The 24,476-nt window shown below is 43.9% G+C and overlaps 2 protein-coding genes and 1 long non-coding RNA gene across 3 annotated transcripts in view; 2 read left to right on the top strand and 1 right to left on the bottom strand.

Annotated features, from left to right (window-relative positions):
• LOC120809822 (uncharacterized) overlaps nt 1–24,476 on the bottom strand; it is a 59,117-nt gene that overhangs the window by 15,111 nt on the left and 19,530 nt on the right. The window contains exons 2-3 of the long non-coding RNA XR_005710144.2: nt 5,867–6,026; nt 5,002–5,324 (exon numbers count right to left, since the gene is read on the bottom strand). This is a non-coding gene — a long non-coding RNA (uncharacterized LOC120809822). The remainder of the gene's footprint in view (nt 1–5,001; nt 5,325–5,866; nt 6,027–24,476) is intronic.
• obi1 (ORC ubiquitin ligase 1) lies at nt 10,909–15,661 on the top strand. The gene is made up of 6 exons (XM_040163902.2): nt 10,909–11,135; nt 11,356–11,491; nt 12,397–12,488; nt 12,685–12,906; nt 13,280–13,368; nt 13,832–15,661. The coding sequence occupies exons 1-6, from the start codon at nt 11,064–11,066 to the stop codon at nt 15,189–15,191; spliced, it is 1,971 nt and encodes a 656-aa protein (XP_040019836.2). The 5' UTR covers nt 10,909–11,063; the 3' UTR covers nt 15,192–15,661.
• pou4f1 (POU class 4 homeobox 1) lies at nt 16,593–19,635 on the top strand. Its single transcript, XM_040163915.2, has 2 exons — nt 16,593–16,989; nt 17,414–19,635. Exons 1-2 carry the CDS (start codon nt 16,867–16,869, stop codon nt 18,398–18,400), a joined length of 1,110 nt encoding a protein of 369 aa, XP_040019849.1. The 5' UTR covers nt 16,593–16,866; the 3' UTR covers nt 18,401–19,635.

A 24,476-nucleotide genomic window follows, 5' to 3' on the forward strand; every position in this document is an offset into this window, starting at 1 on the left:
TATAACCATATGCCAGATATTTTCAGGGAAGGTGCGCCTTTCTGCCTGTGTATGTGTGCAAAAAGCCAGCAGGGGGAGGGGTCTGGATTATAGTAGAAACGTACCACGGTGTAACAGCTAAGTAGGACATTTATCAGTGGTTTTGCTTCCCTTGTTGTGCTTGTGTGTGAGTTGCTGAGTTTCCTCTCCATCCCACAACTAAATGCCTTCAACAGAATTTCTGTCACTTTCAAACACACACACACACACACACACACACACACACACACAGATAAGCAAACTGTATAGGCAGACTGCTGAGAGGGAGCTGCTGCTGACACTGACACAGCGTGCTCATTAGACGGGTTCTTTTTGGATGGAGGCCAAATATCTTCAGGTCATAAACCCACTGATGTAACATGCGATGTATGTCACTGATCTGGGAAAGGGTTCAAAAATGACCAGCTTGTGTTATCATTTACCCTGAGCACGTCACATTTAGCTGCTGAATACAAAGAAACAGCTTACAGTAAAGACATTAGGCTGCCACGGCGAAAGCATCGCCAGCGCATAAGACCAGCGTTATGTTGGTTGGTTTTCTCTGTCTGTTCTGAAATGGAATTCTCCACCCGGCCTGTACCGTGCGACTACAGTGACACTGTATAGCTCGCCGGCTCCCCACCACTACTTTACTTACTTAAACTGAACTAACGCTGCAAGGTCTTGCATCTGGCATTAGTTAATAATTTGTTATTTGTTAGTAAACAATTTTGTTTTCGGTGTCTTGTTGGTGCTCAGTGGAGCTACAACCAGGACATATTTGGCAAAGCACTAAGCGCATAGTCCCTAAATATCCACCAGCCTGAAGTCTTATTCCAATGTTTTCTGTATTAAACAAACAAGGTATAGCGTGTCAACTTGTGAGTCTTAGTGACACCGGTGGGTGGACTCGTTATCAGGCTAGCTGTCTACACATTTTGTTTTTAGGGAAGATTGACTAAATGTCTCCGGGTGTTTGCTTCAAACTAATGTGAAGGAAATGGCATTGATCTTAAAAGGAACTGAATATGTGTATTTTTCAAAATGTCTAACTATTCTGTTAGAAAATGAATCTCCAGCCTGTACTCAAAGAAGCTTTTCAGCATCTGCAGTCCCACTAAATGAATGTAATAGTTCCACATACAGATGATTATACCTATTAGTTTCTCTTTATCATCTATATTTATTGATAACTCTCAAACACAGGAGTCCTTTTAGTGTCATTTGGGGGTAGATCCTGCAGCCTCCTTCTTGCCCCCCCCTCCTCTCCTTTTCCTGCACACGTTTACCCCCTCAGGCTACGAGTAAAGAGGCAGCTTCCATCTCTCATTAACCTACTGGTTGAATAAATCAAAGTGCAGGCCAGAGAGGAGCACCCCGGCCTCGGACATTCAGATAAGAAGAACACCGAGCTCATAGCCTACAGCTCAGTGATATATAGATCTGCACAGGCTAATAGCAAAGTATTGACAGGGAAATGGTGTGCTTATCCTGCTCCTGCATGGTCCCCAAAGCAGATGGGATACACTTTAGGGAAGAAGAGGAGGGGGATGAGAGGATGAGGTAGAACTGCACTGGCACAAATTGGAGTCTTTATACCTTTATTTCAGCAAATTTGTCTTAGTTTGAGTCTTCAAACACACAACAATGGGTTTCAGCTTACTCTGTGCGTTTACGCTAGACTGGTTCTGACTTTCTAAACAGCCAGCATTGAACGTCTACCTCACATTCATTTTGAAAATGCTTTTGAATTTGTTTTCCTAAATGCGTTTTCGTAAGTATTTCATTGCCCATTTATTGACTTGTAAAATTCTTTAAAAGGGAACAAAAAAGTTCAAGAAAGCATACTGCAGGATATTTTTCAACTCACTTTCCATGTTATTCCACAGAGCTGTATTCTTCATGCCTGCACCCAGAGCCAGAACAATTCCAAATACGCAGGCTGCAGCCAGCGATACTTTCCCCTGACTGGAAGCAATAGATCAAGATGTAGGCCGCACTCCCATTGGTGGAGTTTTTAATGCTGGAGTCAGTAGGTTATCGCTGTGGGACCTGCAGCACCTTGTTCTAAGTGCCAGCTTTATCACGCACAACCAATTCTTACTGCGATGTGTCTGTGGATGCAGTAGATGGGCCCTAATGGCAACACTTCATCAACCTCAGGGAAGATGTACAGAGAAACTGCAGCCTCTGATGTCAGATAAAGATGTTGATGCTCTTCCGTTGCTGGACCACCGGGAATAATTTGGTTTAAACCCGCAGCGCACCATCGCTGTAGTAGTTAGGAGCTTCCAACTGTCAGCTGACGTTCAACAATGCTGAGCCCGTATGACGTGCACATACAAAATGTACTGTATGAGCTCAGAGTGTCTCCGTATTTCACACCGTGTCCTCAAAAGAATCCTACTGCAGTGATATTGAAGAGGCAAGCAAATTATCCTGGTTCGGTTATCTGGAGACAAAATACTGCTGTGCTGCCACCAGGGGACAGCCAGGCTGACTACGATTGATTAAATGAATGCAGGATTGAGTTTTATAATGACTGACCCCCCCCCCCCCCATCGCCAAAAGCAGTCCAATAGCTTACACCAAAAGTCAATCAGATTATAATAACGCATGAGAAGAAGAATGCTCGAGCGCTCATCCGAATGCTACTTGGTGCCTTTCATATTTTACCGTAGTTGTGCCTTTACAGTTAAAGCTATGACATTTTATCCTTACTCTGAGTCAGCATTTTTGTGGTGGTTATGTTCATTTAAGGATGGAAAACAATGCACTGACAAACCCCTGATATTGGCAACTCTGGAATATAATGAGCATGCATCTGCATCAATGGGCACCGAGGGCAAAGACAATGCACCATCCTGCACCGCCAAATGCCTCTGCTCCTCTAAAGGAGACCGCACTTACATCTGGACACCAAGCACTGTACCGGGGCCTGTCTATGACCATGATTACCCACTTGACATCTTTATAGTAGCATGGCAGACATCCTCTTCGGCAGAGCTAGAGAGAGGGATGGAGAATGCCAAAGTGGCCCCCCAGTGCTGGTGTGGGACATCATAGTTTTGTGTTGAAATAATTAGCCTGTTTAGCTGCCATCTGGGCCCTGGTTGCTGGCGTGTGGCACGAGCCAGGTGCTTTATGGGTAATACCACAGAGAGACATGCAGCAGATGCTCATGGGTAGAGCTGCCCACCTTGGCACAGGTCTGAAATCAGCTAAACTCTATACAAATCTGAAGTAAAAACACAAGAGGGAATACGGGCAGTACTGGTTTGAGGGCGGTTTTCTTGAAGCAATTACAGTAATTAGTCAGGACCGGGACAGTGAAATCTGGCTGAAGTAAAAACTAAATCTGAAACTTTATGATTCTGCTAAAAACCACTCAGCAAATTTGAGCTCATGTAAAATCTATGACGTTGCATTCTGCTCAGAATTGAATCTGCGATAACCACATTCTTTCCAACATAAAAAAAAGAAGCCAAATAAACCAAACAATCAACATCTTATCTTTGAAAACCAGGTGCTATTTAATTACTGCCCTGCCGCTCAAAATCGGAGGTGGTCTACACATTTTTTAAGCAGTTCAGTAGACCAGTAACTTGATAAGGCCCCTGGATTTACTCGATGAGCTAGAAAGTTCCTGACCAAGCAGCATGCATGTGGTTGCTGTTCCCAGAGGGCTGGGAAACTGTATCTGCCCCGAAGAGCATCCTCTTTGGTAAGCACTTCTTATCCAGGCCATCACTGCAGGCCTAATATCCAGTAACTGCAGCTTTATGTGCGATCCAATACCCGGATCAATCCTATGATTGCCATTAACCCCTGAGATCTCTCTCTCGCTTTCTGTCTCTCTTGTTTTCTCTGTCTGTTGGTGAATCTTTCCCGCTTTTAATGTAGCAACAGCATCATAAAATCAAGAAGGAAAAAACTGCTTGTACATATTACTCTGTAACACTTTAAATTTCTCCAATTTTCCATATTGGTAGTAGGTCAGTAGGTTTGTGTTGAATCTCAGCATAAATTGGTATTAAGATGTCTATTTCAGTGTCTTAACATGAAGCATGAAAAGGTGAATATGTATGTTAGTGTGATGCATAGGTTTGTATTTTCTGTATCTACAGTATGATTAACAATGTGTGTGTGTGTGTGTGTGTGTGTGTGTGTGTGTGTGTGTGTGTTCGTGTGCATGCATGCTGGCTTGTGCTTGAGTGTGTGTACGTGTGAAGAAAGCTAGAAAGACTGTTATAAAGATAGATGGTGGGAAGAGGAAAGAGACAGTCGGTTTGAGACTTTGTTTGAAACTCCCAATGCTTTAGGGAGTATTGTCCCATATATTGTCCCATGTGACTGAGCAGAAGAAAGATACACTGAAGCAAAGACATGGAGCTCTTTCAGAGCATTTCTCAGGCTCTCACTGAATATAAATGGGTAGACATTGAAATTAGTGCATTTCTACACTCAAATAAAAATGGTGTTACACGCAACAAAATGGGAGTTATACATCTTGTTTAGAGGCGACAGTTTCAGTGGACATTCATCAAACATGTTAAAATGTCAATATGCCTCACCGCTGAAAAATATATACAATTTAAATGTGAGATTTTAATTTTTTTTATGTCAAAATTGAATTTTAAAAATGGGGTAAAGGGTAACATAATTTTTTTGTCTTAATCACATAATTGCTAAAACTAATCTTAAAGAAATAAGAGGCTCAAACTTGCATCAAACATGTGAGCTACATCCACTCAAAATGCAAATTCCACAACAGAAATAGTCAGTTAAATACAAGATAGTCAGTGATAAACAAAGACTAAAAGTAGCATTTGTGTGCTGTAAAATTAAAAGCTGGAGAAAATCTTACTTGCGGGTAGAGAGTGAAAACATTTGTCTTTTTTCTATACAATTGCAAATGACAAATAGTGAACCACAGAAAAGTATAGCTTCCGCCTAATCAGAAGTCTGAAAACTCCCTCTTACCTTGAGTGCTTCTTTTTTTTTCCAGAGGGTCGAGACCCCGGAGCTGGGATCCGGCTGTAGAACAGGAAAAGTTGATCACATCCTCTCTTTTCCCCCCCCGCAAACGTCGGAGGCCGCGAGGCAGCTTGCAGTGGCAGACTCCCTCACATTGAGACGCATGGCTGCCGGGGGGAACTGCCCAGGCGCCCGCTCCGTCGGAGGGGCTGGTCCATCGGCCCGGCAGCGAGAGACGAGGGGACCGGCACGCGGGGAGAAGGTCTGAGCCGGAGTGGGATCTGCTTGGAGGCTTTTTTCGCTTCTCCTTTCCTGAATGAAAGCCATCCCTAAGAGTGAATGGGTAATGAGAGACCGGCTCCTGAGATTTTAGCTTTCTTAATCATGTTCATAATTAATTCAAGAACATTGATAATTTCATTACATTCTTTTTGTCTTATCAATAAATGATGTGCCTGCACTTTTGGTCTTGTGTATACGGGGGAGAGAGAGGAGGACAGGGAGAGAGAGAGAAAGAGAGAGAGGGACAAGAGAAGTAATACAGCACTAAAAGCACAGGAGATGGAAAATGATACAAACAGGGAAGTGGTAATTATAATCTTTGACCGAGCCACTGGCAGCACAATATGAAGTCAAGTGGCTACAAATAATTAATAAGGCCTCCTGGTGTCCATGTGTGTGTGGTAAGGTTGGGGAGGTGGGGAAGGAGGGCGAACAAATGTCTTTGTTGAACATCATCTTCCCACCTCCCTTTTGGTAGTTGTTTTTACAAAAGAAGAAAAAAAGCAGGACACAACTATAAAGCATTGTTGCGTTCTGACAGACGCGATGTTAAACACACGGCATGCTGCCGTCATACATGTGCAGTCACCTTTAATCCCCGTCTCTAAACCAGAGGGTGTGGAGCGCGCCTGTCTTGTAATGCCCTTCGGATCCAATAAAGGCTCAGGTTGCAGGGACATTAGTGCACTGAAGCAGTTTCCAAGACCACTCTTCTGTCCCCTCCCTCCTCTTCCCGAACCCTCTGTCCGCTGAAGAGAAGAAAGAAGACGAGAACCATGTCTTGTTAGCTTCCAGTTTCTTTGGCAGGAGGAAAAATGAGATGATGCATTTTTAATGGTTAATCTGCAGAATATTCCATAACCCTTCACCTCTGTGCACGTGGTTATGGATTCTGTGCTTTATCAATCAAACTTTCTCTTCGCGACTGAGCTGAAAATAGAATGACAACAAGGATACGGCGGAGGAGAAAAAGGATGTAATGGATATCGCTGTTTCCTAAAAATACTGTGGGGATGATGGAGTCTGAAGAAGGCTCTGAATCACGGCCTCCTCTTTTGCCCCGAAACAAGACGGGGAGATCTTAAAGCAGCCTAATCGGACGTTGAGGGATTGAGCTTTCTGTCAAAGGCCTAATCTGCAAACGGAAATAATAGAGCATGCTGTTTTTATATCAAACGTATCTGATGTGTAATCATTAATCCTTGGCAAAACAGGTGTTTCAAGCAGCATTGAGACACGTGTGGTGGGAGTTTCTCACTGAATGTCAGTTTTTGAATCAATTACCACACATGCTTTGTAGATACATCTCCCAGACGTCATTTGTGTCTAAAAATATTTGGTTAGATGAGTTTTTCCATGAAATCAGGGTAATTTGACCATATGAGCAGCGTGGCTACACAATTGCTAAAAGGCTATTTCATTTTTGCCACTTCCTAATGGATTTCCAACTTGTGACACAGTATAATATAGATTGGTAAAGCTATACGAGGCATTAGAGATTCAAGTACTTTATGTCCTATTTATTCCTTATGTGCCACATGCCCCATGTCTTGAGATATGACCAGCTCAACACAAGAAACCTTTAATAAAATAAAAAGTAAAGAGGGGAAAATAGAGATTTACAGCTGGCCATTTTGACAGTAGACTTGATATAAGGTGTTCATAACAAGTTTTGCATTTTATTCCGGGTCCCTTCACGCACGTTTTAATCATATTTTATGTGATCTATGTATGCAGCACTCATCCCCTCTCTGTCACCCAAGCTCTCCGATGTGTCCCTCTTTTAAACAGATTGCTACAATACTTGTAATGATGGTCCTTCCCAGCTGTGCTGCAGCAGGAGAGGGGAAGGGAGCAGCAGGCTATAGTATTACCATAATACCCACTCCCTCCCTCCGCCGTCCCAAGGGCCCATGTGGGGCTGCATGGGGATGTGGGGTAACTGTTGTGGAGGGGACTCAACTCGCTGCCGGTCCTGCAGGCTGTGTGTGTGTGTGTGTGTGTGTGTGTGTGTGTGTGTGTGTGTGTGTGTGTGTGTGTGTGTGTGTGTGTGTGTGTGTGACAGGGCTGAATCTGCCTGTGGGCAATGTAATAAAAGAGCCACACACTGCTGGTAGTGGTGGCGGCACTGCTGCTGCTGCTGTAGCTGCAGAGGAGGGGATAAATATAAACCAGGTCCGCATCAAGGAGACGGCCCCTCCAGTCACAGCCTGACTTACATCCTAATAATTAGGCCCCTTTCCAATAAACCAAGGATTTGTAGCCACGCATCTATTTTACTTGTGTTTGCTACTGCGGCGGGAGGGATGTTCGGTCTCTGGATGAAGCTGCAGCACTGAAGGAAAGTGGTCCAAAACGTTTGCTGAAGACTTTCAAACTTCTGAGGATGTTTTTTTCTTATCAGCATCTTATGGAATTCACATTTACATAATTAATGTAATATAACATTTTTATGTGATATAATCACTTATCTTGATGAGATGACAGTCAGGCAGACAGAATCACATGAACAAATCAAAATTATTCATGAATCCTTTCCAGTTCACGGACACGTTTGAAGCATAAACTGTATATTCGTTCTTACACACACACACACACACACACACACTTCATTGTCTGTGATAGTGGCTAATCAATATGAGGCCTGCAGGTTGCAGTTTGCACGTTATCTCAAACATTCTAATGTGCACTGACTAATCTTTCTACTCTTATAGTCGCACCCCAATATGACCTCTTTGTTTGTGTTCTGTTCCCATTTGTTAGATTTGAAATACACTATTCGATATTCATGATCCATTTATTGTCTCAAAAATGATTATTTATATTGTCGTTATGAGTAATATACTCCAATTCCAATGCTAAGGAAAATTGTTATCCTGTTAGACTGAAAAGTGTTCACTTTTTCTGTCTAATATTTGAATATATTGTACTTTTTTGACAACGTATTTTTCCTGTCATTCCCTTAAACGCAATGCTTCAAATTGATTTCTCACATTTTTTCCCCCCTCTGGCTGCCTGACTGTCATCTCATCCCCGTAAATCACATTGATGTGTGTTTGAGAATTTCTGAAAAGCACACTAGGGAAGAGAGACAAGCAGCGATAGAGAGATGATGACGGTGAGAGGGGGAGAGGGTGGGAGTGACTGTGTGGGTGAGTCAGGTAGAGAGAGGGGGAGAGAGGGGAGTTGGGTGGGGTGGCAGTCTAAGCAGGGGGGTATCAGGCTAATTAAAGCAAGCATTTGTCAGAGATTAAGCCTTAAACGGAAAAGGTCATCTGAGCACCAGAGCGCAGTGTTTCGCTGCTGTGCTCTTAGGGCAGTCTAAACCTTTCCAAGCTAAATGGTAAGGATGCTATTTGACAGAGGTGTGGGGGGTGGGAGTGGGAGGTGGGGGAAGGGAGGGGGGACCGAGAGCCCGATCGCTGGTATCACTGACACTCGGGTCATTGGTTCTTCACTGTCCATTACACATGCTGGTCAAATCTGGCAATCGGTGTCATTTAGGGATGAAAAATAAGTGCTCGGACAAGATCAATAGATGCAGCCGTCTGTACCAGCTGTGATTAATTGACTGTCACCAATTAATGACCGGCCTGTTGCAATCTTAGAGGGACAAGGGGACCTGTGGAAAATGCATTTTCTCTCGTGTATTTCAGCCTGTTATTGGTGATTCTAGAGTGAGTTTCCCCCAGTAACAAATGCATGAACCACTTCAATGCTCAATTTGTAGGTCTATATGGCACACTAGAAAGTGCATCTTGCATGAAGGGTGCTCTTTGAAGTTATTTGTGATATCGAGAGGAATACGAGCTTGAACGGGAGCTCGTGCCGCAAACGCATTCACGCCTTTTTTTTAGTTCAATCAGAATCGGTTACTAAAAATATTTGATTATTTCCTTCTTTGTAGAGTTGTTTCAGAGGTCTATATAAAACATTCTTAGTATGCAGTGATAATACGAATTAACATCAAGCAAAGATATTCAAATTGCCAATCGACTTCTCTCAAAACATTTAACTAATAGATTGAATCGTGTATATTGACTCCAAACCTTCTCATAAACCCGATGGAGCTTTGAAAAACGAGTAAGAAGAAGTGGTGGCCTGTGATGCATTTACAATTCTGTTGAAAACAACAAAACAAGTACCGGGGATGTTTTTAAACCGGGATCAGTGTCCAGGCCTTTTTGCTGGCAGTCAATTCTAATGAAATTAGATCCTGAGAAGATGTCGTGGTCTGAGATACAATAAAGCACAGTAGATGTTAGTTTGGATATGAGTAATGGCTCTGGAGGGCTAAACTGCGGTGGAGATGTAATTTGAAATATTTGTAGTGGAAATTATGCTAATATTAGATGGCTCTGTATCATTATTTATAGACGAAATTAGATCGTTTACCTGAGATGAAGGCTTGCTAAATATGACCTTGCAATCTTCATTATAGGCATGCTTAAAATGAGTGAACGTGGTCATCCAAGTAACACATTTTGTTAGTAATGTTAATATTTTGAAGGTTTTGCTGCGATTGATCATGAAAAAAAATGAAAAGAAATATGAGAAACCAAAGCGAGAAACTACTACAACTTTGTTATTTAGAGCAAATTGACCAGTGTAATTTCTTGTTTTTACAACTCAGTAAAACCATGTCTGATTTTAATTTTGCCAGAACTGTGTGAATAATGCAAGGGAGTTTACTTAAAGGAGACTTCAACTGTCTCACCATCAAACCCATGAGTTTCGCTTCAGGTTGCCAACTTAATTGATGATATTTGGTATTTGAAAGTCAAATTCAAACATGAGATGTGTAGGGTTAATAATATAAACTTCAAACTTGTCTATTGTCCACAATACTGAAAACATAGAAGTGTTAACTTTATCAGGGACAATGCTTGCTTGCTATACTGTTTTATAGCCCTTCTGTCTTGGCAGAGGCTCTGGTCCAAGATTACTCCTGCAGCTGCTGCAAAAATAAACACTAAAATAGGAAATACAAAGAGGCCTAGAGAGAATGTTTATGGTGCCACATTTGAAAAAGTTAGAACTAGAAAGTCTATGGATCCTAAAAATTGAAATTGAAATATATGATTTGGTGTTTATTTTATTTGCCTTCAAATACACTCATCAACTTTCCTTCTCATAAAATAATATTTCCATTACGGAAAGAAAGTTAACTTTAAATAACATTTATTATTATCCTGTCCTGGAGACAAATCATTCAACTAATTTCCCTTTGTATAGGCAGCTTTAAAAAATATGCTTCCAAAAGCACATAACTTTAGTTATTAATTCACCTTTTTCAGCGAATGGTTTTGGTTATACAGCCTGTAAATGTACAGTAGTTAAGTTCAATTCAAGTAAATTCACTGAATTACTCGCTAAAAGATAATTTCTTTACTAGGGATTAATCGAGACGAAAACAGAATTTAAAGGAAGAGTGTTTAAAAAGATGATAATTTGGAAAAACATCAGGCATAAAAGCGGAAAAGAATAATTTAGCATAAGACAATTACTGGTAGTCGTTTTTCCTTCTCTGTAAAAGAACGTTCGTGGAATATGTTTACTAAAAATGTGCTTCATAGGTGATATAGGCCTACTGTTAAATATTGTTTAAATTACGGACAAATGAAACGCTGAATCCTTTTAGGCCTTTTTGGCTTCCCGTAGTTTCGGGAGCCGGCGCGCGTTGCCGCGGTGACTGGTGGGAGATTTGTACCTCCACGGTGGGTGGAAGTTTTGTTGCGTGTTTCCGCGCAGTGTCTCTCCGCAACAACAACAAAACAAAAAAACCCATGGCGCTCAACTTCCAGACATCCACCCTTTCTCTGACTCTGCCCATTTCGTGCCAGATATGCCTCGGAAAGGTAAACCCCCGTTATGTTTTCAAATCGTTAAACGAAGATGACGTGTGCTCACGGTGCAAACTGACGTTTTGGGAACGTTGACGTTGCTGCGCGAGCAGTTCGACGTTAGCATACGTGTGCCTGTGTGTAGCTAACATTAGCTAACCGTAACGGATAGAACTGTTCCCTGCCTTTGTAGCAGCAGTCAAGCAGCCGTGTGTCCGCGTGTCTCCCCGTGCAGGTCAGGCAGCCGGTCGTCTGCGCCAACCACCACGTGTTCTGTTCGTCCTGCATGGAAATGTGGTTGAAGAAAACCAGCCAGTGTCCCACCTGCAGAGTCCCCATCACACCAGAGAACCCCTGCAGGGAAATCATCGGTGAGTAGCTCGATGCGAACCGGGGGAAGCGGACTCGGGGCAGTGAGGAGCGGAGCGGTAATGCTCATTGTGCCCGCAGCTTATCCGCCAAGTCCTCGTCATGTCGGATAGGGCGCGTGGACAGGGGTCGTTTCTGTTTGGGATGCGTCCCCTTCATTCGTGGAAGGCCAGGGTTACTGATTTGCTTTTGTCCCACTAGTCTATAGAGGGTAGACTTTGGCTGGGAGGAGAGCGGGCCAGGATAAAACAAGGTTTGATTTGCCACATTGTTGTTTTGGAAATGCATTCGAAGGGAGAAAACTTTCAGCAAATATCTTTTTTTGTTTTTGTTACCCAGTTTCGGTAGAGGAGGAAATGTTATTCACAATGGCAGAGACACACATATTGACTTTTCACACCTGCATGCAGTGTTTTTTTATGATTTAGGATGCTTTAGTTATTGATCAGACTTTCTTCCATGTATTGCTGGCCAGGTCATTTGGGATTAAATTGCATGGCCTAGTAGCTGCACACAGCATCTACAGTCCTGCTCTCTTTGAACCCTTTTCAATTCGATAAAAACCCAAGCAGTGCTTATTTTGAAATATTATATCTCGCTGACTATTCTCAAGGCACTTTTTTTTTTACTTTGGACCCAGGCTACCTGTTATGTGTTGAAGCAGACCTGTCCTGCACAAAGTTTGTGCTGAACAGAGATTACATTGATATAAAGACCTGAATCAAACTCTGTGCTTGATGAAGGCCGTATAAGTATATTTTCCACCGTGGAATTTATACGTGGAGGCTACGAGGACAGGGCTTGAATATTTCATAAATTCAACCACAATTCGTTGTGTGATTCTCTGTATTTTGTATGTATTTTGTTGTCCAGTCTGTTCATCTGTGCTCGTGTAATCCTGTTATAGGGGGCACAAATGAGAGCGATCACCAGGATAGTCTCTCCATGAGGAAATGTCTAAGAAAAACCAGAGGAGAGCTTCTTTTGCGGGAGTATGAGGTATGGGTTTATCTCGTCAGGCGTTTTTGCAGCAATGACAAGCCGGTTGATGCTCTCAAATAGATATATCAAGGTTTTTCGCCACAAAAAGGGGGCGTAGGCTGTACCCTAAGCCTAAATATTATTTCAGGTTACAAAGTGTCCAACTTTCCAAAAATGTATTTATGTATTTACAATCTCATACTGTTTCTAACAGGAGGAAATTGAAGGGCTCATCAGAGAAAACGAGGAGCTGAAAATCAAAAATCAAAGTCTGGAATCCCAGCTGAAGACAGCTTTGGACCCTTGCAGCATTAACGGATTGCACACAGACGACAAACAAGACAACCCCTATGTCCTGGAAGAATGGACAAACAAGCTGCGAGCTGCTACCGATGTTTGTGAGAAAGTAAAGCAGGACATGAATAAGCTAAAAGAGGTATGACATAATAATTCAATGTAAACTATTGTATTTGCCCCATGTTTATTTATAGTTTGAGCAGAAAGCATCATTGATGTAACCAGAGTCCAGCTCTTCTTGTGCAGCGTGGTCTCAACAGTCACTGCGCTCCCATTGGTGGAATAGCGTTAGCTCTTATCTGGGTTAGCTTAGCTTCCATCACAGCTCTCCTACTCAAAGTGTTTCCGTAGTTAAACATAAGAAATGCAGTCAAATTAATGTGAATTATTGGCAGCCGCATGTACATGCGCAGGCCATAATGTTTTAGTGTAAATACTATGCTTGTCCGATTTTTGTTGCTACTGTTATGGAATCATTTGTAACATTGTTTGTGTCACTTTACCATCCTCAGGCAAACAAGGCATTAAGATCTCAAAATATCGATCTTGTGCAAGAGAATATGAGATTGAAAAGCGAGGTGGCAAGCAGATCTCCCCAGAAGTAAGTATGTTTCATTCTTTAAAACATACATATTTTTATTTCTTTTACAGTTTTTACTCATTCAGTTAGAAGGGGACGCGCACTGATCCTTTGGTGATCCCACAAATTAAGGAACACTGTTCCTTTTATTTACAGCTCCAGTCCTTAAATGGCAAAAGTAGCATGCGTATACTTTCAGAATACCTTTAGTAGCTAGCTTAGCATTGAGGTGCCAACACTAATTAATGATGCACATATATTCTGCTAATGCTGGCTCTACAACTTTAAACTTGCATCTCCTCCCAACATCTCCGCGTAAAGACCATCACTTATATGGCATGTTTCTCTACAACCAGTAGCCCTGGTATAATGGTAGGGGAAACACTGCAACTTGACTTACTTTTTTAAAACATGTTCTCTGGTGTGTGGGTACACATCCTAGGTCAGTTAAATGTTAATAGGCTTTTCTGTCATCTGTCCTCAGGTTTGGTCGATGCACAGTCGCAGCACTGGAAGCTAAAATCCAGCAGCATGAGCGAGATGTGGACCACTTGAAGAGGGCTCTGGAGCGCAGCGACCAGTACATCGAAGACCTGGAGTCTCGGGTGAGGAAGTCAGAGAAGAGGGGTCCCGATAGACAGGAAGCGTGCAAAAACGGCATGGCTGAGTCCGAAACGCTCTCCCAGCAACACAAAATCAACATGATGATGAGAAGCTTGAGTGACAATGAGAGGGAGTCGATCTGCAGCAATCCAGTGGTAGAAGGTAAAACCTTTTCTCGCAATCCCAGTTTGATGTTCATGCCATCTGCAGAGCACAAAGAGACTAATAAGCATCCGACTGGAAACCAGAAAAACAGGGATTTGGAAAGCACCTTGGCCGACATTTTGCCCAGCACTCCGTCCTCGGCCTTCCGGTCGCTGACCCTAAGAAGCCCTCGCGTCCGTGAAAAGAAAGTGGCATTTAAACCAGTGTCTTACCTGAGGAGACTCGATTTTGAGGAATTTCCGAGCCCCGACAAGAGCAGCAGCACCACGGAGAACCAATTTGGCAGGCTTAACAAATTCGCCAATGGCTCGTCCGCAGATCCCGACGTGGAACCCTCAAAGTCCGTCTTCTGGGTCGATTGGCAGAGTTCAAAATCTAACGGCGAGTCGTGTCCTGGTCCAACTGAAGACGGCTCGATTGAAGAAGCCGCATCCAGCACTCTGGAAGGCGATGAGTCGGGTGGTTTTGATATTTCCAGCGAGGCGTCCATGGATGCCGCATACCTGGACAAAATCTCCGAGTTGGACTCCATGATGTTGGATGGAGAGAGTTCCAGTAGCCGGGGGTCACAGCTCTCGCTGGCCTCCTCCCCTCATGTAAACTTGGAAAACACTCTGGTCCCAGAAGCCAAAACGCGCTCGGGTGTCTCGTCAAGGGGCGGCGGCGAACACGCGACGCCGTGCGACCAGAAGAAGCACTCGCCGCTAAACAACACAGGAGGCACCTCGAGGGATCAAGAGGCCCCAAAAGGCTCGGCAGAGGAAAGCGCGCTGGTGCCGGATGGGAAGAGTGGAGGCCACGCCCCCTACGGCGGGCCCCCTCACGCCGACGAACTGTCTTTCGATTTGCTGTTTGATTCCCTGGACGAGAACCAGGCCGGCCCCTCCGGCTCTCTGAGCCCGGCAAGCCAAGACCATGACCCTTTGAACTCGTCCTTCTCGTCCCCCGGCCGCACCGGTAAACCCGTCAACGCAACAAGAGAGAGACAAGCGCTGAACACCAGCCAGCCGACAAAGAGGAAGTCTCACAGTCCCTTTAACACAAGCAGTCCCACGAAGCTTTCAAAGCTCATGTGAAGGTTTTTAGCCTGTGTGCCGCTTGTCTCCATCAGGCTTCAAAACCCCATGTGGATCGAACATTAACTCCACCTTTCTGCATAACGAATCTGCGAATGTGATGGATTCGTCTAAGTTATTGTCCGTTTGTATAAATTGAGACAAAATATGATCGTTTCCTTTTGTGTATTCCACTCGTAGTGCTCCGATGCAGTTAAATGCCCTTAAGGCAGCAGTCTGGGATTCTGTACTCTTTGTACGGCTGCAACAGTTTAGGTGCTGAGACATTTGTCAAACATACTTTCAGTCTACTTGTGTGTGTGTGCTTTGTCCTTTTCATGTTATTCAGTAAACATGGTCCATGTGGTAATCTCGTTATGATGGTACACAATACTGAAGACGGAACTATCATGTGAAAATGGATATTTTGAAATGAATATTGCAGTTCAAGAGTTTGTTAGAAAATAAAGTAGTAACGCAAGGAGAATAAATGAATGACTTGCCTTTTGTTTTTGCTGTTGCTTCACGTCATCTGATTACCCAATTAACTTGTCAGACATTGCCATTTTACTGTTTTCATGCATTATAGCAATTATTAATTCCCTTCTCTAAAAGACATGCATAGCCTGTTAGTGCGGTATGGGAGCCTGTAACGACACGCATTAGAGACCTCACACGGAAAGTAATTCCATTATAGCGCTAAGCGCCTTATTTATCATGTAAATTTAACGATAGCATGTATATTTCACATACCTCTAATAGCTGCATGAAATTTTAATTGGTTAACCGTTGTGGTTTGAATAAATGAAGTGTTAATTCATTGGGATTAATTAATTTAGGTGAAGACTGTGTGGAAGGTTACGCTGGTGTGTTAAATCAATTTGTTTAGTGCTCATCTGGCGATGATGGGCTCTAATGACAAGACGGCGGCCTCATTACTTCAAAGGGTTCGGATGAGAGACAGAAGGGACGAAGACTGCAACATTTAAACGTGTGCCATTGTTGTAAACTCAACCCCTCTAGTCTTTTCAACATATTAATATTACAGACATTAAAAATGCCGTATATTTATAGGGATTTTTAAGCCAATACATATTTACAAAAAAAACGTCCTGAAATCAGATGGATGAGCACCAGTCTCCAGCGTGCTTCCGAGCAAGGAACGAGGCCTGAAGGCATCGGGACCGAAGCAGCTCGGCGGATGGATGGATGGATGGATGGATGGAGTGAGCCCTTACACTTACACGCGCAGGCGTCTAGTCTCCAGATGTTCCAGCCTGGCCTGTGAGCACCCCCCCCCCCCCCCCCCCTTCCTCCCCCCTTTTATCCGCCAGCCTGTGCGCTGTTCTGGCAGCGTTTATGTCTCGCGAGATCAGCCGAGCACGGGCTTGACGAGATCCGAGGCGCTCAGGTGTAAGAGCCCCTCTCATCCCCAGCAGTGGGAAACAGTAGACGGATAAGTGCGTCTGAGAGGCTGCAGGCATCTCTGTGATCTCCGGGCTCGCGGCTGCTCTCGGCTCACACTACACAGCGAACCCCAACCGCATCACCGCTGGATAGGCAAAGGACCGCTGTGCATCTATGACTATTTCCCTGCTCTTGTAGCAGTCCCCGACCCACCTACCCCCCTGCCCCCCTACCCCCTTACCCTCCTACCCTTTCTTCTCGCACACTTAAATTAGAGAAGCTCGCCAAGATGATGTCCATGAACAGCAAACAGCCGCACTTCGCGATGCATCCCTCTTTACCGGAGCACAAGTACACCACTTTGCATTCCAGCTCGGAAGCTATAAGGAGAGCCTGTCTACAAACTCCACAGGTAAATTGTACCCGCAAAAACTTCCACTTTGTGTTTTTTGTTTTTGTTTTGTTGTTGCTGCATGTAGCGCTGGAAGCGGTCGGTGCGCAACAACAAGCGACGCTCCGAGGCGCGTTCGTCCGGACGCGCACTTGCTGGCTTTTACACCCGCGTGTCCCACGGCGATCACCGGAGTCTTCTCTTCAGAAGCATGTCGACGCAAAGCCTGTCTTTGATGTTTTTGTAATAATTGTGGATGTCCCGTCGCCTCGCGAGGAATACTCCTGTTGTGTGTGGCCCAAAGTCTCGACTGACCGATATATTTATTTATGTTTTTTATCTTCCCTTTTCCCGCGTCTCCTCTCTCTCTCCCCGTGTCTTTTCTCCCCTTTCTTGCCCATTCTCTACCCCTCGTTCTCTCCTTTTCGGTATCCACCCCTCGCAGCTCCAGAATAACATATTCGCCAGCCTGGATGAGACCCTGCTGGCCCGCGCGGAAGCTTTGGCGGCCGTGGACATCGCCGTGTCCCAGGGCAAGACGCACCCGTTCAAGCCCGATGCCACCTACCACACGATGAGCACGGTGCCGTGCTCGTCGGGCTCCACCGTGCCGCTGGCCCACCACCACCACCACCATCACCACCACCACCACCAGAACCTGGAGCACCAGGACATCATGGACCACATCACCTCGCCGTCGCTCGCCCTGATGTCCGGCGGGCACGACGGCTCCGGCGGAGGTGGCGGCGGGGGTGGCGTGGGTGGCGGCGGAGGGCTCATCTCGCCCTCCTCCGCCCATCCGCACTCGCACATGCACGGCTTGAGCCACCTCTCCCACCAGGCCATGAGCATGAACTCGCCTCTCACCCACCACGGGCTCTTACCGGGCCACCACGGAGGGGGTCACGGCGGCCAAGGACTCCCTAACGCCGGACTCCCCTCCATCAACGACTCGGACACGGACCCAAGGGAGCTGGAGGCTTTCGCGGAGCGCTTCAAGCAGCGGAGGATCAAGCTGGGGGTGACCCAGGCGGACGTGGGTGGCGCGCTGGCTAATCTCAAAATCCCCGGCGTGGGATCACTGAGCCAAAGTACAATTTGTCGATTCGAGTCGTTAACTCTCTCCCACAACAACATGATCGCGCTCAAACCGATCCTGCAGGCCTGGCTGGAGGAGGCCGAGGGGGCCCAGAGGGAGAAAATGAGCAAACCGGACATTTTCAATGGAGGGGAAAAGAAACGTAAGAGGACCTCGATAGCGGCCCCGGAGAAGAGGTCTTTGGAGGCGTACTTCGCCGTGCAGCCTCGGCCGTCGTCCGAGAAAATAGCGGCGATAGCTGAGAAGTTGGACCTGAAAAAAAATGTGGTGCGAGTGTGGTTTTGCAACCAAAGACAGAAGCAGAAGCGGTTGAAATTTTCCGCAGCTCACTGACGGGCAAACAGAAAACGACAAGGTGGAAAAACAACAAAAACTTGTGTGACTGAATTTGGGGACCAAGGGACACTTAAGACACCATTTTCAGTCTTGTGTCCACAGCGATTTTACACGTTGGTGCGCAATGGGCTTTAGATCCCCGTTTGACCAGGCTTCGTCTTGTTTATTTTCACGTTATCGGTGAATGTGAAGTATGCAAATAACAGATTACACAAATTTCACTCCGTTGTCACGAGAGGGAAGTTTAGCGACGTCGACATTGCCTTTTAACACACGCGGGAAGAGGTATTTTGCTTGATACTACAGCGAGTTATTTTCTCCTAATAGGACTTTTATTTGAAGTATAGCCATTTACGAATTACCTCATTGATTGTTGAGCTGTGTTATGGGGTTTGATTCTTTTCGTCGTTGTTGTTATAGAATAATTCATGAGTCTGTTCATTTATTCATGTGTTCATTTATTCTCTTTTGGAGGCTGCTATCAACTCAAATTTAGTTTGCAAACTTTTACGACGAACGAAAACAAAATGTTCAGGCCTGCATGGAAACCTTCACGGGCAGTAAACTGGCCTCCACGGGCCGTCACATCTAGAGATATATTTATTTTGAATTTGCACAGAAAAAGACCCTTTTAGGTTTATAGATCGGTTGTGTTGAGATGGTTTTGTATGTACAGACACTTTGTCACTTATCAGCGGGGGAACTCCTGCGTTTTGGAGATACATTTATTCGGGTCCATGGGAACCGCATTGGCCTCGCGAGGATGTGTTCCAAACAGATCCAAAGGACACGTGAACGCCTCGTCTGCAGAAGAAGAAGAAGAAGAAGTTTTCCGTCATGTGTTTTCGTTTGCGGTGCAAACTCTCTACACTATGCATTTGGGGAAACCATCACTGCGTACAGTAGAGCTGTCTGCTGGTAGACCTTTATTCTGTGGATGGTGTGGGTCACTGTTAAATGCCTGTTTTCACGTTGAGATCACCACGTTGTTTGTCGTGTTAACTGTTACGGAAACGTTGTGTAAGTAATATTTTACTTTGTGCCCGAGTATGTTTACAAAAACTGCGGCGAAGTGTGCGTGATGGAAAATGTCCCACTGTCTCCTTCCCTCTCTCACAACTTCTCCTTCCGTTGTCCTCTTTCTTTCATTGGTACTATTCATCCTGTAAGCCAAATTCAACAGGGAAGTGTGTTCTAGCAATCTTCTAATAAATTGAGGAAGGAAAAAAAAATATGCTTTACTGGTTGTGATTGGGCCCACGCTGAACATTATTATGGAGGTTTTGAGGTAAATATTGGCGGCGTGCTTGAAGTATTGTGGCCACGTACTCACTATAAATTGAGACCACGTTTTTTAAAATATTTTTTCCCGTTTTGATATGTTATTAAATGACTTCATTTAAAAACATTTGCTCGCATTTTTTAAATCGAAGTGTTCATTAATCAACATAATGACTGGGTCTTTTAAAAAATATATGTCTTATAGATGGTTTCGGAAGCCAAATCATATACAAATTAAGCATTGTCACAGGAAAAATACTCCATTGGCACATTTTAAAACCGAAACAGATTTTTTTTTCTTCTTTTACATTCATTACAATTTTTGTGCCAGTTTTAAAATGAACGTAGATCGTGTAAACAACACGTCTACAATAATACCAACAATAATAATGAGATATATATATTATAAGTATAAATATAAGCAATGATTGGAACAGGTTTTTGGGTTTTGGTTATACAGCAGAATAGGCTGTTAAATGAAACATTGATTTGTATATCTGCAATTCTTAAGACAACGTTACTGTATTTTTCTGTGATGAAACTGACCTGACAATCGACATTGGTGAAGTTTCACTGCACTCAAAATAAGTAAGAGAGAGAGAGAGGGAGCTATGGAGAGAAGGGGATTAAGAATAGAAGAAACTAAATTTATTTATCTAAAATAAAAAAAAGACCTCTAACCCCCTACACATATTCATATTCACCCTCCTCCTTGGACTGTGAGCTTCACTCTGCGCTGCATCTAACAATGCATTTTGAAATGCAGGCAATGCAATATTAATCGCGATTCGCCGATATAAAATGCAATATTTTCAGACAGCTATCGGGGTTTCAAGGGAAGCAGGTGTAAGAAGGAATCTGCTGCTTAAAAGCAGAGAAAGCGGCTCCCTATTGCCTTTCCTTAGCTTTTGGCCAGACGAGCAGTTTTAACGTGAGTAAAACATATTGGAGTCAAATTTGCTTTGTTAATCCCTTTGCTTTCGTTAATACTATCATTCCTTCCTCCTAATATCACTACTTCAAAAATGTTTTTTATTCTTCACATTTCTGAGAAATAACATAATGCAAACATGTACAATTGTATTGTGACAATTATTAGACGGGTTTGGTAAACAGGTTGTAAAATACACATACGCACATAACCTCGACATCTATCGATTTATCTATTTTTTTTTGTTTTTATCTCTTGAGTTTCCCAATCGAACACAACACCGTTGGCACTGAACGCACTCAGCGCACGCGCGCGGCACCACGCGCGCCACATGGCGATGATTTCAGCACCACGAACAGCTCCGCTGGCTGGAAAGAAGAGTGATGCATTATTGAAAGCCTCTATCAAACAGCTCTGGGGTGCACGAGGGCTCTGGATGAAGTCGGACTGTCTGCCTGCACAATAGCCGGTAATATGTTAATGGCCGGAGGGGATGCTCGGGGTACCGTCCCCAGCTGGCTCGCCTACCATATGTCAGCCCCCTTACGACAGAGCCTTCTATTAATCAGCGGGACACTTCATCGGTAACTTCACCGATATCATAACCCTTACGGCTCTATCAATAGTGGGCCGCAGCCTCGTCAGATCGTATATAGGTATTATTATTGGGGCCCGAAAGACCCCCCCCAAACATCCATTTCTGGATCATAAAGTGACCCCTCTCCCATCCTCCCCGCCTCCTCCTTCTCCATCCCATAATGCGTTGGGTGCTCCATTTGGGCCTTTTGACAAACTTTGCATGCCAAATATATCACGTAAAAGTGCGCTTTCTCTAAACAATCTTTTAATGGCTATTGTTTGCATTACGATCTGTTTAATTGTTGTAATTTGTATTATTATTACTACGATGCTATTATGTAACAATGTTTTCCATCCTATCTCGACCCCATTAATCACCTCCTCTCCTTCCTCCCTCGTATACTTGCATAAAGGCCGCGATGGATTCATCATGGAGCCCAACACAGGATCTCATAACTTAATTCCTTCAGGCTACTAGTCGGGGGAGTAATTAATCTATACTGTGGATGTAAATAAAGGGAAATTGGATTCCTGACAGACGAGGTGTGCGAGTCTCTGACACCACGTCGCCAAATAATGATTTCACCGCACGTTATGGTCACGCAGGCGCTTAGATTTACGAGCGGGCGGCTTTTTACTATAGCTGTGAGCGGAGGGGAGTGGGCCTATACCCTAATCGCAGCTGTTAGGCACCCAGGTCAAGATGGATTAGATCATTATAATTACAAGATAAAAGAAAAAAAGAAATGGAAAACGCACCGCGTGGCTCCGTGTCCTTGTTTTTGACATTGTTCAACAGATAACTGCAGAATCTCGGAACACAAAAATAAAAAATACAATAAGAGTTCCCAGCGCGAGGTTCCGTTGATCTAACAATGCGCAGGAAAGAGTGGCCTTTGGACGGAAATGTCAAACCGTGGATGTGGAGGCGTAGATCTCCCAGATCTGCACTCATTTCCCACTTATATTTGCTCGGTAATCCGCAGTGGCAGCCCTGATTCGCCCGGGACCCGGTTTGTGAGGCGATGCTGTTGACACAGGGGTATATTTCAATCACAGAGGGTTCAGAGTCAGACGAACAACTTATTTGTCTAATAAATCCGTCATTTAGTAAGAAAAATATTTGATCTTGAGGGGCTGACCTCTTGTCATGTAGCTACCCACGGATAAAAAAATGGGTATATGCTTCACGGATATGCAGGAAGCCTGGAAAATCCCAATTTAGATTCATATTTGTATGGAGCACACACCCAACAAACAGATCGAAGCTTGCCAGCACACATCCTCTTCTTAGCATTTGTTCACCGAAAGCTTCACCTGGAAGACACCAAAAAGTTTTCTCTAGTCCAGAGGAGAAATGAAGGATGAACTAATTTTCACATAAAAAACGTATTTTTGTTTAGATTTAAAAATATATATCATTCTTTGGAAATATGTGAAGGCATCCAGCAACAAAAAAGGATATAGGTGGCCTGCATATCGTTAATGCTCCAAATAATTAGTTTATTCGTCGGTTTCTCTTTTTAAGGTAACATAAATCTGTATCTAGAAAGGTGTGAAGAATGTTGTAACCAGCTTTACCTGTGTGTCTTCATTTTACTTGAATAATGTGGTTGTTTTATAATCAAGATGGTTAAAGAAATCATGCCCACAGCATCACAAATCATCAAACGCAATGAAAGAGGCAGAAATCTTCTTTCCGAGCAGCTTGGTCAATGCTTCAATGAGAGAATCACTCCATTGCAATTAGTTGAGCGGCTGAAGCCTGTAAAACACCAAAGTGACATTTTTCTTACTGTACAGAATTCCACCAAGTTCTTTTTTGCTACTTCGACCCTCAAAGTTCACCGTTTATCCTTAACATGGGAATCCAGCGTGTAACAAAACTTAAACTGCAATCTTTTTTACTGCTCCATGTGCATTTGTCCACCGAACAACACTGAAACTACCCATCACGCTGCCACTCTGCAGCTTTATTTTGACCACCAGTGCATGACCCAATTTCGCTAGTGAGGATGTCTAAGGAGTGAAATTACCTTTGACATTGAAAAAACTGCATGCCTTGAATCTTAATATTACGAATAGCAGTGGTTTGAGTTTGACCTGATGACCTCTTTGTCATATGACGTGTAGGTGATTTGCAACATCTGAATTTGTCCACTGCTAAGGGATGCATAGGCTAGTTTTATTCCTCAAACGTCAAATCATCTCAGAGAGTAAAAATGCCACTTCATTTGTCATATCTGTCTTTCAGTTGGAACTGGGGGACATCCTCAAACGTTTGAAGCCCCAGTTTGTGTGGATCAAACGTTTGCCATCCACGCTGATGAAGTGCTGCACTAAAACATCAAAACACTCGTCATTGTCGGCACTGGTTCGTTTCAAGGTGTTTCACCTCATTCAAAAAAAGTGCCACCTAAATGTCACTTCATGCTAAATCTGTCTCGCTAGCTAAATGTCATTTATTTCCAACGTCTTGGCTCCTAAGAGCCGTCATATCCCCGAGCGAAGTGCTCTTTGAACCCTGATATTGAACCCATTTCAGGCGCGTGCTGCAGACAGAAGAGAGGGGGCCGCTAACCGGAAGCAAAACACCATATAAGGGGATTCCGCATGGACGCGGGTGTATACGTTGAAACAAAATATAACATGAACAATTAAAAAATCGTGGAGAAAATATAACTGCAATTTCATCACTTAATTTGATTAGTATAATTTCTGAAACAATACAAAAAGCGGTGTATGTATGTCCTTATTCAGCCAACTGTTTATTTTATAGCACAAACGTGTTGTTCTTTAGTCTTTTTTTACTGCTCCAAAAAGGACGCACAGCTATAGGGGTGAGGTTGGTTTCTTAACTGGTAATATGTGCTTTTGATGCATCAAATGCATTCATTAATCGTTTAGCTGTTCGACGGCAGACTGAAGTAGTTTTTTCGGCAAAGCTCACTTAGACCTTGGTGTCGGCCGTGGTCGCTGGCCGAGGTGCTGAACAGCAGTCACCGCGCAGTCCTCCCGGTGCTGAACTGCAAGTTAAAGCCGGCGCATACTTCTGCGTTTGCGTCTGCGTTGTTGCGTCGACGCACTCGTTTCAATTCATGGTTCTGCGTGTACTGCAGAGCAATTCACCGCCAGAACAACAGGCGGAGTGACGTGTTTTGTTGAAGACGACCTAGAGAGTCACGTCAATTTATTTATTTATTTGTTTATTTATTTATCATAGACGTTATGGCCCCGTGCATCGCCACTGCTGCTTTTCATCGCGGACAGATTTGTCCCGTA

This window comes from Gasterosteus aculeatus, chromosome 12 (genome assembly GCF_964276395.1).
Source record: "Gasterosteus aculeatus chromosome 12, fGasAcu3.hap1.1, whole genome shotgun sequence".
NCBI classification, from domain to species: Eukaryota; Metazoa; Chordata; class Actinopteri; order Perciformes; family Gasterosteidae; genus Gasterosteus; species Gasterosteus aculeatus.